Raw genomic sequence first — 14102 nt, forward strand, 5'->3', positions numbered from 1 at the left:
GGGGTGGAGGGGGAGAGAGAGGAGGGGCGGGGGGAGAGAGAGGAGGGGCGGAGGGAGAGAGAGAGGAGGGGTGGAGGGAGAGAGAGGAGGGGTGGAGGGCAGAGAGGGGAACGGAGGGAAAGGGGGGCAGAGGAAGTGTGCACTCTGTCAGATAAAAAGTGTGATATGATGAGCACGGCCAGCTAGAAGGAAATTTTTTTTTCTATTTACTGTTCAAACTGTCTTTCTTATGAGGAAGTTGCTTAGTGGTCACTCCTGGAGATTTGTTTTGCAACTGTTGACTGTCTGCACCTTGAAATGAAATGCTACAGCTGGGAATTATTTGGAAGCTTTCATTTGCATAACGAATTTCAATTAATTTACAAATAATTGCGAAGGATCTGTGGAGAAATAACTATGTGCTCCACCCAGTAACAGTTGGATAAAAGCACAAAATGACAGCTACATAATGACTGGATGAAAGAAACACATAAGCCGTGTGGCCAGTAGGAGGTAGTTCATTAGAGAGTACTGATACGCAGCCAGGTGACATCTTGCCATCGTTATTTTAGAAGTTCCATCTTGTCTCATTTTTGAGGCACAAATGCAACAAGGGAACAATGTGCATGAAAATTTAAAATCTCAGCATGCAGAGCATCTGCATGGGCTGCTAGATTTGTTATCAGTGGGTTCCAGCGACACACAAGTATTATACAGATGCTTCAGAAACTCAAATCGAGGTTCCTGGAGGGAAAGTGATGTTCTTATTGAGGAATACTATTGAGAAAACTTAGAGAACTGGCATTTGAAGCTGACGGCAGAATGCTCCTACTGCCGCCAACATAAATTTTGAATAAAGACCACGAAGAAGAGATATAACAAATTAGGGCTCATACAGAGGCATACAGACAGTAGCTTTTCCTTGCTCTGTCTGCAAGTGGAACAAGAAAGGAAACCACCGGAAGTCGTACAGGATACCCTCTGCCACACACCATACAGTGCCTTGCAGTGTCCCATTGTAATGTCAAGCGATGGCATGACAGTTGGGAACGATAAAGCAGACAGGGCTGTGAAGAGGACGTCAGTCACAGCACACTGACCGATCGCTCTCTAGGACGACAAAGCGACAGCAGCACCCTCTACGCAAAGAGAAGATAAGCACTGCACCCGACTGGCCGCACCCACTTCTACGAGTTCTACAGAAGTGTCAAGACCAGTGACCTGGATAGAAGCATCTACTGTAGTACTTCACTTGTATTGGAATCGTATATACTGAAGAGATTTCTCATTCACCTATCACCCTTTGGTTGTGACATATCTGTATTTCTCAAAGCTGAGTACAGTCATTTATTTTCTGCAATAAAATTCATTAATATGATTTGCTTGAATTGATGTCTAGTGATCTGAGAAAGCAGGTTTTCTAGGCACCCCCTATTTGATGAGTAGGCAGGACATAACATGCAGAGTATAGATGTGGATTAACAGTGCTGGAGTGTCTGGAATGTAGCACGGGACATGTCAGGTACTGCTCGGTTTGCACACAAGCTCTGCTATCAAAGCATCTTCCAGTGTACCAGATGCTGTAATCCATGCTCAGTGAAGGGTGAGTGGCAGCTTTTTACGCTTTTACGTTACTCAATGTGGACGCTGACTGTCTGGCTGTGCCCATTTGCTCTGTAAGTGAGAGGTGCTCGCTCCTCTGGCAAGGTTGGAGCAGGCACGAAGGGGGAGGGGTATATTAATTATTGGAAGCGCCAATGTTAGGAGCGTTATGGAGCCCCCTGGGGAAACAGCATCCAGGGTTGGCAGGAATTCTGTGTGCAGTCAATGTGTCTGCTGGGTGGCCCCACCTGAGATGTGGAGGAGGCCCCTTCCTGCGGCTATCGAGGGTGCAGGGTGCAAAAGTCTCCAAGTTGTTGCTCACGCCAGCACCAATGAAGCCTGTACTTGGGTTCTAAGGCTATTCTGTTCCTATGGTGGGGCTGGCTGAAGCGGTGAAGACTGCTGGTCTCACTCACGGGATGCAAGCAAAACACACAATTTGCGGCATCGTACCCACAGTTGTTTGAATCAGTTGGTTTCGAGCCAAGTGGAGAGCCTCAACCAGAGGCTCAACTGATTCTGTGATGGTCATGGCTGCAGGTTTCAGAATCTGTGTTTTGCACTGGAGAGTTGTAGGACTCTAACACCAACCTATCCGAACTCCGGAGATGGGAACTTGCTCTTCAATATATCCTCTCTTCCCGTTATCCACCAGGCCTCAATCTCCACTAATTTCAAGTTGCCGCCACTCATACCTCACCTGTCATTCAACAACATCTTTGCCTCTGCACTTCCGCCTCGACTGACATCTCTGCCCAAATTCTTTGTCTTTAAATATGTCTGCTTGTGTCTGTATATGTGTGGATGGACATGTGTGTGTGTGCGCGCGAGTGTATACCCATCCTTTTTTCCCCCTAGGGTGGGTCTTTCCGCTCCCGGGATTGGAGTGGCTCCTTGCCCTCTCCCTTGGAACCCAGTTCCTTTCGTCTTTCCCTCTCCTTCCCTCTTTTCTGATGGGGTGGCGGTTTGTTGCGAAAGCTTGAGTTTTGTGTGTGTGTTTGTGGTTGTTTGTGTGTCTGTCGACCTGCCGGCGCTTTCATTTGGTAGGTCAAGTCATCTTTGTTTTTAGATATATATTTCCTACGTGGAATGTTTCCCTCTATATATATATATAAAATAGAGGGAAACATTCCACGTGGAAAAATATATCTGGAAACAGGGATGATGTGACTTGCCTAACGAGGGCGCTGGCGGGTCGATAGACACAGGAACGGACACAAGCACACATACAAGATTCAAGCTTTCGCGGCAGGCTGTTGCCTCATCAGGAGGGAGGGAGGGGGAGGGGGGGGACGGGGGGATGTGGGTTTTGGGGGAGGGGGTGGGGAGTCGTTCCAGTCCTGGGAGCGGGGGGACTTGCCTTGGGGGGGAGAAAGGGACGGGTATGCACTTGCACACACACGCATGTCCATCCACGCATAGGCAGGCGCAGGCGGACGTCTCACAGGCAGACATATTGGTCTTTAAATATGTCTGCCTGTGAGATGTCTGCTTGTGTCTGTTTGTGTGTGGATGGATGTGTGTGTGTGCGCGCGAGTGTATACCCGTCCTTTTTTTCCCCAAGGTAAGTCTTTCCGCTCCCGGGATTGGAATGACTCCTTACCCTCTCCCTTAAAACCCACATCCTTTCGTCTTTCCCTCTCCTTCCCTCTTTCCTGATGAGGCAACAGTTTGTTGTGAAAGCTTGAATTTTGTGTGTATGTTTGTGGTTGTTTGTGTGTGTGTCGACCTGCCAGCACTTTCATTTGGTAAGTCAAAGCATATATATATAATAGAGGGAAACATTCCACGTGGGAAAAATTATATATAAAAACAAAGATGAGGTGACTTACCGAACGAAAGTGCTGGCAGGTCAATAGACACACAAGCAAACACAAACATACACACGAAATTCAAGCTTTCGCAACAATCTGTTGCCTCATCAGCAAAAAGGGAAGGAGAGGGAAAGACGAAAGGATGTGGGTTTTAAGGGAGATGGTAAGGAGTCATTCCAATCCCGGGAGCAGAAAGACTTACCTTCGGGGGGAAAAAGGACAGGTATACACTCGCACACACACACATATCCATCCGCACATACTTGGTATGTGCGGATGGATATGTGTGTGTGTGTGTGTGTGTGCAGATGGATGTGTGTGTGTGTGTGTGTGTGTGTGTGTGTGTGTGTGTGTGTGTGTGTGTGCGCGAGTGTATACCTGTCCTTTTTTCCCCCCTAAGGTAAGTCTTTCCGCTCCCGGGATTGGAATGACTCCTTACCCTCTCCCTTAAAACCCACATCCTTTTGTCTTTCCCTCTCCTTCCCTCTTTCCTGACGAAGCAACCATTGGTTGCAAAAGCTAGAATTTTGTGTGTATGTATGTGTTTGTTTGTGTTTCTATCGACCTGCCAGTGCTTTCGTATGGTAAGTCACATCATCTTTGTTTTTAAATATATTTTTCCTGCGTGGAATGTTTCCCTATATATATATAATGTGCAAGACAGCTAGGCTTTGAACAGATGACCTTTCTGATACTTTTTACGTATATTGATGAACCGAAACATTATGACCACTGCCAACTATGAGGCTGAAAGTCTCCTGGTGGTGTTGTGGGCATGTGATGCAGTAAGGAAAGAATGTAAGTGGAAGAAAGATGAATGGGCAGCCATTACAGCAGAGATACGGACCACAAATGCAGAAATCCACTGATATGAGTGGTGTTGACAAAGGGCACATTGCTGTGGCACTTCAGATGGAAATATTTCTGAAACAGACAAGCTGGTCAGCTGTTGGTGTACTACTGTTGTGAGCACTGAAGGATAGCAGAATAATGCGTAGGCCATATGGTACTGGCATCCACATCTCATCACAAAACGTACAGGTCGGAGGAGCTCCCACTTTGTAATCCAGGACAGGCAGCGATCTGTGGTAGCTCTGCCAACAGAGTACAATGCTGGTGCAGGCACAAGTGTTTTGTTTTGGAGTTCACATTCAAAGGCCACTGTTGAATATGGAGCTCCACACCACATGACACCTATGTGTTCTTGTGTTGACCCAACACCAGCGTCAGTTACGATTAAACTACGTGAACATTTATTGCCGACCACCTGCATCCCTTCACGATTGAAGTTTTCTTTGAAGGTGATGACATCTTCTGGCAGGATAACTCTCCATGACCCAAGGCCAGAAACATGCTCCAGTTGTTTGAGGAGCATGATAGTAATGGGCAATGAAGTCTTACGCCAGCAAATGCCCCTGATCCTTGACTATTGGAACTTACATTAGGCCCAACTGCTTGCACAGAAACCACTGTTCAGTAATTTGAAGCAATTTAGTGACCTGTGACTACACAACTGATGCCACATACTTGTGGAAACTTATCAAGGACTTACAGAATCCATTCCAAGTACAATCACTGTTGTACTGTGTTTGAAAAGTGAATCAACGCACAGGTGGTCATAACATTTTGCCTCGTCAGTGTAGCTAGCAGCAACTGTTAGTGAAATATTTCAATTTTTCCACAAATCAATCATTAAGTTTTCTTTAATTACCTTGATTACTTTCAAGCAAACAATATTTTCTTGCAAAACTAGACTTCACACTGGTCACTTCAGTACACCATTTGCCCATTTCTCACTCTTTTTGGCTATGAACATATAGACAAAAACTCGTTGTGTAATTTATAGGGAGTCTTGTTTTCACTCTGGTCAAACATTCGACAAAAACATACTGAATTCACAAGCTGTGACATCGTCGCATAACATACTGAATGTTAACCGTACGACAAAATGTCTTTTTTGCATCCTGCCATTTCCAAAAATCCTTCTTTCAGTATCTTGAACCATTTATGAAATACAATGATTTTTACAGTCACTTGAGTCCCGAAGTGCAGGAAAGGATTCAGGTGCACCACAAGCAACCCATCTGTGGATATAACAACCAATATCTCGAGAATGAAAAGAGATATCATTCTGCTCTCAACTCTAAATAGAATTTCGATATGTTGGCTAAATTACACACATAATAATGTGTGGCCTAAAATGAACTATAAGCAAAGTCTATGTAATGTGATTTTACCTCTGCAAACTCTTAAAAATTTCATGAAGTCTTTTACTTAGTTTCGTGCAGCATGGTAACTATGATGAATAAAAAATAAATTTAGTCCTTCACTGAAAGAAGATATCAAGCTGTAAAATACAGAGAATCAAGTTTTTTCATTGAATAGTTTCCTTAAAATTGCGTGATAAGTATTTGATAGCAGCCAGCATGCCTGCACCTATGCTTTGCAAGGAAGACTTTTAGCTATCACCCTCAATGTTGCACGTATGGCAGCAACAAGATTCAAACATGTTTGAATTCAAACGTTGGAATTTGTAGCAGAGGGCATGCAGTGCCTCAGATGCCACTCACCTGGGACACTTCCGTAGCTGTACCTGTGGTTGTGTTTTGTCATCTGAAGCTATCATGTGGTGTAGGTCGCTGCTGTCGCATATGTAGGATGCGGCCTAATGGTGGCCAAAGAAAACATTGGAGAAAGATCAAAGCTCAGGGAGAAGGAACAAAAATTTTGAGGTTTGCCGATGACATTGCAATTCTGTAAGAGACAGCAAAAGTCTTGGAAGAGGCAGTTGAACAGATGGATTCAAATGAGAATACAAAACGAACATCAACGATAGCAAAACCATGGTAAAGACATGTAGTAGATCATGCTGAGGGGATTAGATTATGAAATGAGACACTAAAAGTGATAGCGGAGTTTTGTTAATTGGGCAGTGAAATAGCTGATGACCAACATAGAGAGAATATTAAATGTATACTGGCAATGGTAAGAAAAGCATTTCTGAATAGCAGCTCAGTTATGCAACTGCATTCATGATTTCTTGTCAGAGAGATCACAGTTCGCATTAATTGACGGAAAGCCATCAAGCAAAACAGACATGATTTCTGGTGTTCCCAAGGTAGTGATATAGACCCTCTGTTGTTCCTTATCTACATAAACAATTTAGGAGACAATCCGGGCAGTCGTTTTAGGTTGTTTGCATATGGTGGTGGTGTTTACCATCTAGTAAAGTCATCTGAACATCAAACCCAATTGCAAAATGATTTAGATATCCGTATGGTGCAAAAATTGGCAATTGACCCTAAATGGTGAAAAGTGTGAGGTCATCAACGAATGCTAAAAGGAGTATGTTATACTTCAGTTGCACAATAAAAATCAATGAAATCCAATTCCTTAATTCAACTACATACCAAGGAATTACAATTAGAAACAATTTAAACTGGAAATAACACACAGAAAATGCTGTGAGAAAAGTGAACCAAAGATTGCATTTTACTTAGAAGACACAAGAGATCTGCTAGAGAGACTGTCTACACTACACTTGCCCGTCCTCTTTTGGAGTACAGCTGTGCGGTGTGGAATCCTTATCAGACTTAATTAATGGAGTAGGCTCAGATAGTTCAAAGAAGGGTATACTTTTTGTGTTATCGAGAAACAGGGGAGAGAGTGTCATGGAAATGGTATAGGATTTGGGATGGGCGTCATTAAAATAAAGCCATTTCTTGTTGTGGTCGGTTTTTCTCATGAAATTTCAACCACCAACTTTTTCTTCTAAATGCAAAAATATTTTGTCAACGCAGACCTACATATGGAAAAACAATCATCATAATAAAACAAGGGAAATCAGAACTCACATGGAAAGATATACATGTTCATTTTTTCAGCACACTGTTCGAGAGTTGAATAACAGAGAATTATTGTGAAGGTGGTTAGATGAAGCCTCTGCCAGGCACTCAAGTGAGATTTACTGAGCAGCCATATAGATGTAGATGTGAAGAAGAGAAATTTGTTAACACTGAATATAAATTTAAGTGTTAAGATTTTTTTTAAAGATATTTGTCTGGAATGTAGCCTAATATGAAAGTGGAGTGTTGACGATATACAGTTCAAACAAGAAGAGAATAGAAGCTTTTGAAATGTGATGATACAGAACAATGCTGAGAATTAAAAGTGCAGCTCACATAACTAAGGAGATCCTGAACAGAAATGAGGAGGAAAGAAATTTGTGGCACAAGCTGACCAAAAGATGGGATCAGTTGATAGAACACATTCTGAGACATGAATTATCAATTTGATACTGGAGGAGTGTGTTGGGAATAAAAATTGTAGAAAGACCAAGAGACAAATGCAGTAAGGAGGTTGAAGTAGATGTAGGTTGCAGTAGTTATTTCGAGATCTAAGAGGCTTGTGCAGATAGAGAATCATGGAGGGATGCATCAAACCAGTCTTCAGACTAAAGACCACAACAACAAAAACAGCAATATAAAATATGACATTTAATGTCCCATACAGGGTGTTTATCAACACAGTTGGCAAAGGCTTCTGGGTATACAAAGGTGAAATACTGTGAATTGGAAAAGGTTAGAAATTTTGAATGTCATAAGAGAATCAAAATGTTAATACTCACTCATGTGACAAACCATACTGATACAGGCAGGTTACTACACTTCAAGATGTTAAAGTACATGGCAGACAGGAGTATGTAAGAATGCTCTCACTGTTTAGAGATTTTAGAAGTTAGTCACAGGCTTAGCTTGCTGACCTTTTACAAATAAAAAGCATAAAGACAGAACTGCCATGTGGATTGTCTACATCCAGTAACAGTTTAAAGACAAGGATGAAGACATTGTGAAGTTCCCATACATTTTAGCATACATTTTCCACATATTGCTAGGCTCTTAAATGCCAGCAATATAAAACTACCAAACTTTATGTGCTTTCGTTGCTTCCACAGTGATGGAAAAGATGAAAACATTGGCAGATAAATTTCTTACTATGCATAATAAAAAACTAACATTACTTTATGGTTACATAACACACTATTCATGGGCGCATAACAACTCCATCAACACATTATGTGCCTGAAGAATAGGTCTTATGGCTTTGAAATCTATCGCAATTAGTGGAAAACAATAAATGCTGCTGATTGGACACAAAACATAATAAACAGGGGAATAAACAGATTCAATTCTCCATAATGAGATCTTAATATGCTTGAAATTTAAAGTTATAGTTTGGAACAAATGAGATAAAATGGAACCAAATTATTTTTAATATCTTAACGAGTGTCATCTATAACAGTTTGCTCTTCACGTGTTCAACATAGACTTTAAATTGAGAATACGCTCTAAAGGTTTAAGTACAAACCTGGCTCTGAGGATCAGCGACACACTGCTCCTTGGTTTTGTTCGTGACCTGCCCCGTCAGGTATGCCAATGTCTGCCCTGTCAGCTGTGCCATTACACTTGGATAAGCATTGACACCTATGTAAAATGTAGGTGGCTTATCTTCAAATCTGCTCTGGAATGTTGCAGCATTGAAGATTGAGCAGTTCATACTCTCTAGATAGCAATGGAGCAACTCATCCACCTGAAAAAAATTAGAAAAATAGTTTTGTAATGCAACAAAAAGTGGGAAAGATCAACAAGTAAAAACATAATTTACACAATGTTGATTATACTGAGATCTCATTTCACAAAGAGCATGATGCTTCAATGTCTGAATGTGGCTTACCTAAGCAGTAAAGAAGGAAAAACTAAGCTACGAAGACTAGAATTTATCTTCTAGAAGATTAACCATTAAGTGATTTAGGAAACCTCTAGACAACCAAAATCTGGCTAGTCAGACGTGTATTTGAATCAGTTTTCCCAAATCTGGACCCAATCTATTAAAAACTGCATCGCCCTGTTTGGCTTTAATGGTGCAAGGAATGAACTATTTCTCACAATAACAAAATTGTAACTATCAACATTTCCTTCTCAGCTACACAAGAAGAAGCACCTGCAACCGATGTATAAAACATGACTAAACAATACGGGGGATGTAATTCCATAAAGTTACACAGACATCTGTTCATGATGCAACATCTCAAATATATGCTAGTGGAGGAAAATGAAGATATATTTACATGTACTGTATGAGAGTTGTTCTAAGAGTTCCCAGCCTAGCACAGACATGAAAAGAATGTTCTCAGTACACTATGACCTCCAGAAAGTAAAACTTTTAAGTGATTTACTGTGAAGTTTGTGAAATGTAAATTTAGTTTTGCAAATTTGGAGGGTGTTTTAAGGTTTTATTAAACCTTTCCCAATAATCTCCAATTAAGTATGCTTTTGTTTTCTACCTGTTAAGCCCAGCTTTAGAGCAGATTTTACAGCAGACTTATATCAGGAAATTCATCTCTAATTTTTTTTTTTTTTTATACAAGTTTGATCTCCTTTCTTATGAAGTGGATAGATTAATGCAAGCTTACATTCTTTGGGGTTTTTCTCACTAAGACAGACGTCCTGAAATATCTCTTGATGAATCTGAGTAAGTTTGCTGCCACTTTTTCAACTTTTCAGCAATTATTTAGTCTCTCCCTGTGCATTATTATTTTCCACATTGCAAATTATTTGTTTGATTTCTTTCAGTGTCAGGGCTGCCGAGTCTGTATTTGAGTGGGTTAACAACGTGAATTGATTTCTGGGACTTCTACAATTTAGTAAGTTTGAAAATAGCCTGCAAAAGGCTCTTAGTTTTCTTTATTGTATGTTTCCAGCGTTCTGAAAATAAGCATATAAGCCTGAGGCATAAACTGAGAATTGACAACTGTGAAGTTTTCTAAATTTCTGGTAGTAGTTTCTAGTGTGCTGCTATTTACATTCTTCCACATAATTGATTTTTGACATTTGTTTTTTAATTTTGAGGAACTTATCATTTTCTGATTTGTAAGAATGTCATAGTCACCACATTTTGAGGCTACAATCTACTGCTTTAACTCAGGTGTCATTCCAATACCTATCTTTTCCTTTCTTGGCAGTGTGCAAGTATTTCAATATGCATAGCATTTTCAGTTTTTGAAATGATTCCACTTACATGAAGTGTTTTCATGGAAAATGTAGAGTTTGGTTTTAGAACTTCATGATTGGACTTTGGTGTTCTAGCTGTTTTCAGTTTGGATTTGCTGGACTGAAACTTTGCTTCACAAGGCTGGATGCGGATGTGGAGAGGCACGTGGTCAGCATACTGCTCTCCCAAATGTTCTCAGCTTTCACGACTGGGGCCACTACTTCTCCATTGAGTAGCTCCTCAACTCATCTCACAAGGGCTGAGTGCAGGCCACTCGCCAACAGCGCTCGACAGACCCGGACAGGCAGCCATCCACAAGCTAGCCAAGCCTGACAGCACTTAACTTCAGTGATTTGACAGGAAACTGTGTTACTGTTGCAGCGAGTGTTGTGGGTACGTATGTATGTGTAGATGAGTGTGTACACAAAAACACACACACACACACACACACACACACACACACACACACACATACACACATACGCTATTCATCAAATTTGTGCAGGCTGCAGGACATCATGAATGCAAAACATTTGATTAATGCAGATACCTTATTTGCTGATATGATTGAAAGGGCTGAAATTATTTCACAGAAAAATGTGAAACTGAGCACTCAATAGGTAATCTTTGCCTACGTCACAGATGCTGTGCCACACTGCAGATTATAGTGCTAGAATTTGAGTTTTTCTGGTATATCCATTAGCTGTTTTAATTTGCCAACTTTTGGCAATGTTCTGATATTTAAAATTCCAACGATATGTTTGCCTTTTGACTGAAGAGTTACACACACACACACACACACACACACACACACACACACACACACACACACACACATTCATTCTCACTTGATGCTCTCAGTTCCCCAGAATCTGACGACTGAAGTATCTTAATCATTTCAATATACATTGAGATTAGTACGAACTATTTTTAGACAAAATGCATATTAATACATCCTACAACGTGAATAGTAAATGAAACAGTGAAAGCAGCAGAGGATCAAGTAGGTAGAAACGAGGGCTAGTGGAAATCCTTGGGTAACAGAAAAGATACTGAATTTTATTGATGAACAGAGAAAATACAAAAATGCAGTAAATGAAGCAGTGGAAAGGAATACAAACATCTCAAAAATGAGATCGACAGGAAATGCAAAACAGCTAAGCAGGCATGGCTAGAGGACAAATGGAAGGATGTAGAAGTGTATATCACTACGGGTAAGACAGATACTGCCTGCAGGAGAATTAAGAGAAGTTTTGTGAAAAGAGAACCACTTGTATGAATATCAAGAGCTCTGATGGAAAACCAGTCCTAAGCAAAGAAGAAAAAGCAGAAAGGTGGAAGGAGTACATAGAGGGTCTATAGAAATGTGATGTACTTGAGGGTAATATTATAGAAATGGAAGAGGACATAGATGAAGATAAAATGGGAAATATGATACTGCATGAAGTATTTGACAGAGTACTGAAACATCCAAGTTGAAACAAGGCCCCAGGGATAAACAACATTCTTTTAGAACTACTTATAATCTTGGGAGAGCCAGGCATGACAAAACTCTTCCATCTGGTAAGCAAGACGTATGAGACAGGCTAAATACCCTCAGACTCGAAAAAGAATATAATAGTTCCAATCCCAAAGAAAGCAGATCTTGACAGGTGTGAAAATTGCCAAAATATCAGTTTAATATGTCACACTTGCAAAATACTAACATGAATTCTTTGCAGATGAATGGAAAAATAGTAGAAGCCAACTTTGGGGAAGATCAGTTTGGATTCTGTAGAAATGTTGGAGAACACGAGGCAATACTGACCCTATGACTTATCTTAGAAGATAGGTTAAGGAAAGACAAACCGATGTTTCTAGAATTTGTAGACTTACAGAAAGCCTTTAACAATGTTGACTGGAATACGCTCTCTCATATTCTGAAGGGGGCAGGGGTAAAATACAGGGATCGAAAGGCTATTTACAATTTGTACAGAAACCAGATGGCAGTTTATAAGAGTCTAGGGGCACAAAAGGAAAGCAGTGGTTGAGACGGGAGTGAGACATAGTTGCAGCCTATCCCTGACATTATTCAAACTGTATATTGAGCAAGCAGTACAGGAAACAGAAGCAAAATTTAGAGTAGTAATTAAAATCCATGGAGAAGAGAGAAAAAGTTCGAAGTTTGCTGACAACATTATAATTCTATCAGAGACGGCAAAGGATATGGAAGAGTACTTGAATGCAATGGGCAGTGTCTGGAAAGGAGAAGTAGAGAGGATATAAAATGTAGACCGACTATGGCAAGGAAAGCATTTCTGAAGAAGGGAAATTTGTTAACATTGAGTATAGAAGCAGAAACAGACTTCAGAGGACAAAAGACTAGGGAAATGTTTCTGAAGGTGAAGTACCTCTGCAAAGGTCACCAGGCCAAGCAGAATTTTGTCAAAGATTCCCGTGACAAGATCCTGATGAACGATAGGGATATAGCTGAGAGATGGAAAGAGTACTTTCGACAGCTGCTACATTGTGGTGAACCTGAACTGCAGTTTGATTCCAGTACCCAATTACAGCCGATGCAGACTACCCCCCACCTACCCTGGATGAGATAGAAACGAGACACCTTAAACAGAATAAGAGTCCAGGTGAAGATGGAATACAGGCTGAAATGATCCTGGTAGGAGGAAAGAAACTTGCAGAAAAAATACACCAGCTGATACAGGCAATATGGACCAAAGAAGAACTACGAGGAGAATGGAAAACAGCTCTGATTTGTCCAATACATAAGAAGGGCGACAAACTGAAATGAGACAACTATCGAGGAATCGTCCTGCTTAACGTCTGCTATAAGATCCTGTCCAATTGCCTCACACATAGAATTCAGCCAGTGGCAGAATCGGTGATTGGGGGGTACCAGGGAGGTTTCCAGCCAGGACGGTCAACAGTAGATCACATCTTCAGTCTCTGGCAGCTCACTGAGAAACTGGGTGAATATGGTAAAGATTTGCATATTTTATTCGTTGATTTTAAGAAGGCCTATGATTGCATACATCACAAGAGCCTGCTCAACTGTTTAAGGGAGTTTGGCATAGCAGAGAAACTCATCAATCTGATAAAGATCTGTCTGAACAAAACACGTGCAACGGTGAAGATGGGAAATAGCGTAACTGAGGAGTTTGAAATTGTGACAGGACTCAGGCAAGGAGATGGATTGTCCCCTATCCTGTTCAACTTTGCCCTCGAGAAGATCGTACGCGAGACCTTCCAAGAGAACGAAGGGATTGACATTGAAGGAAAGAGACTGGCATACTTAGCCTATGCAGACGACATCTGTTTACTCTCTAGGTCGGAAGAGGAGTTGGAGCAAATGACCAAAGCACTAAAGAAGGCTGCCAGCAAATTTGGGCTAAACATAAACGAAGCCAAGACAGAGTACCTCGTTATGACGCGTGGTCATTGTCAGACTGCCGATCATCTACAATCACTGCAGGTTGGGGACCATTCCTATAAGAGAGTGCAAGAATTCAAATACCTAGGTGCACTTTTAAATGAGAACTCATCACGTGAAGCAGAGATCAATGCCAGAATACAAGCAGGAAACCGATCTTACCACAGCCTAGCACAACTGCTTTGGTCCAAATATCTCTCCAGATAGTTAAAGATTCGACTGTACAAAAC

General features: G+C 41.2%; 1 protein-coding gene across 1 annotated transcript in view; it reads right to left on the reverse strand.

The window, feature by feature from the left end:
- The window catches only part of LOC124544863 (nicastrin), a 130043-nt gene that overhangs the window by 15173 nt on the left and 100768 nt on the right, over window positions 1-14102 (reverse strand). The window contains exon 9 of the mRNA XM_047123574.1: window positions 8763-8984. Coding sequence (XP_046979530.1) covers window positions 8763-8984 — 222 coding nt within the window. The remainder of the gene's footprint in view (window positions 1-8762; window positions 8985-14102) is intronic.

The sequence above is a fragment of the Schistocerca americana genome, chromosome 8 (assembly GCF_021461395.2).
Source record: "Schistocerca americana isolate TAMUIC-IGC-003095 chromosome 8, iqSchAmer2.1, whole genome shotgun sequence".
In the NCBI taxonomy this organism is placed as follows: Eukaryota; Metazoa; Arthropoda; class Insecta; order Orthoptera; family Acrididae; genus Schistocerca; species Schistocerca americana.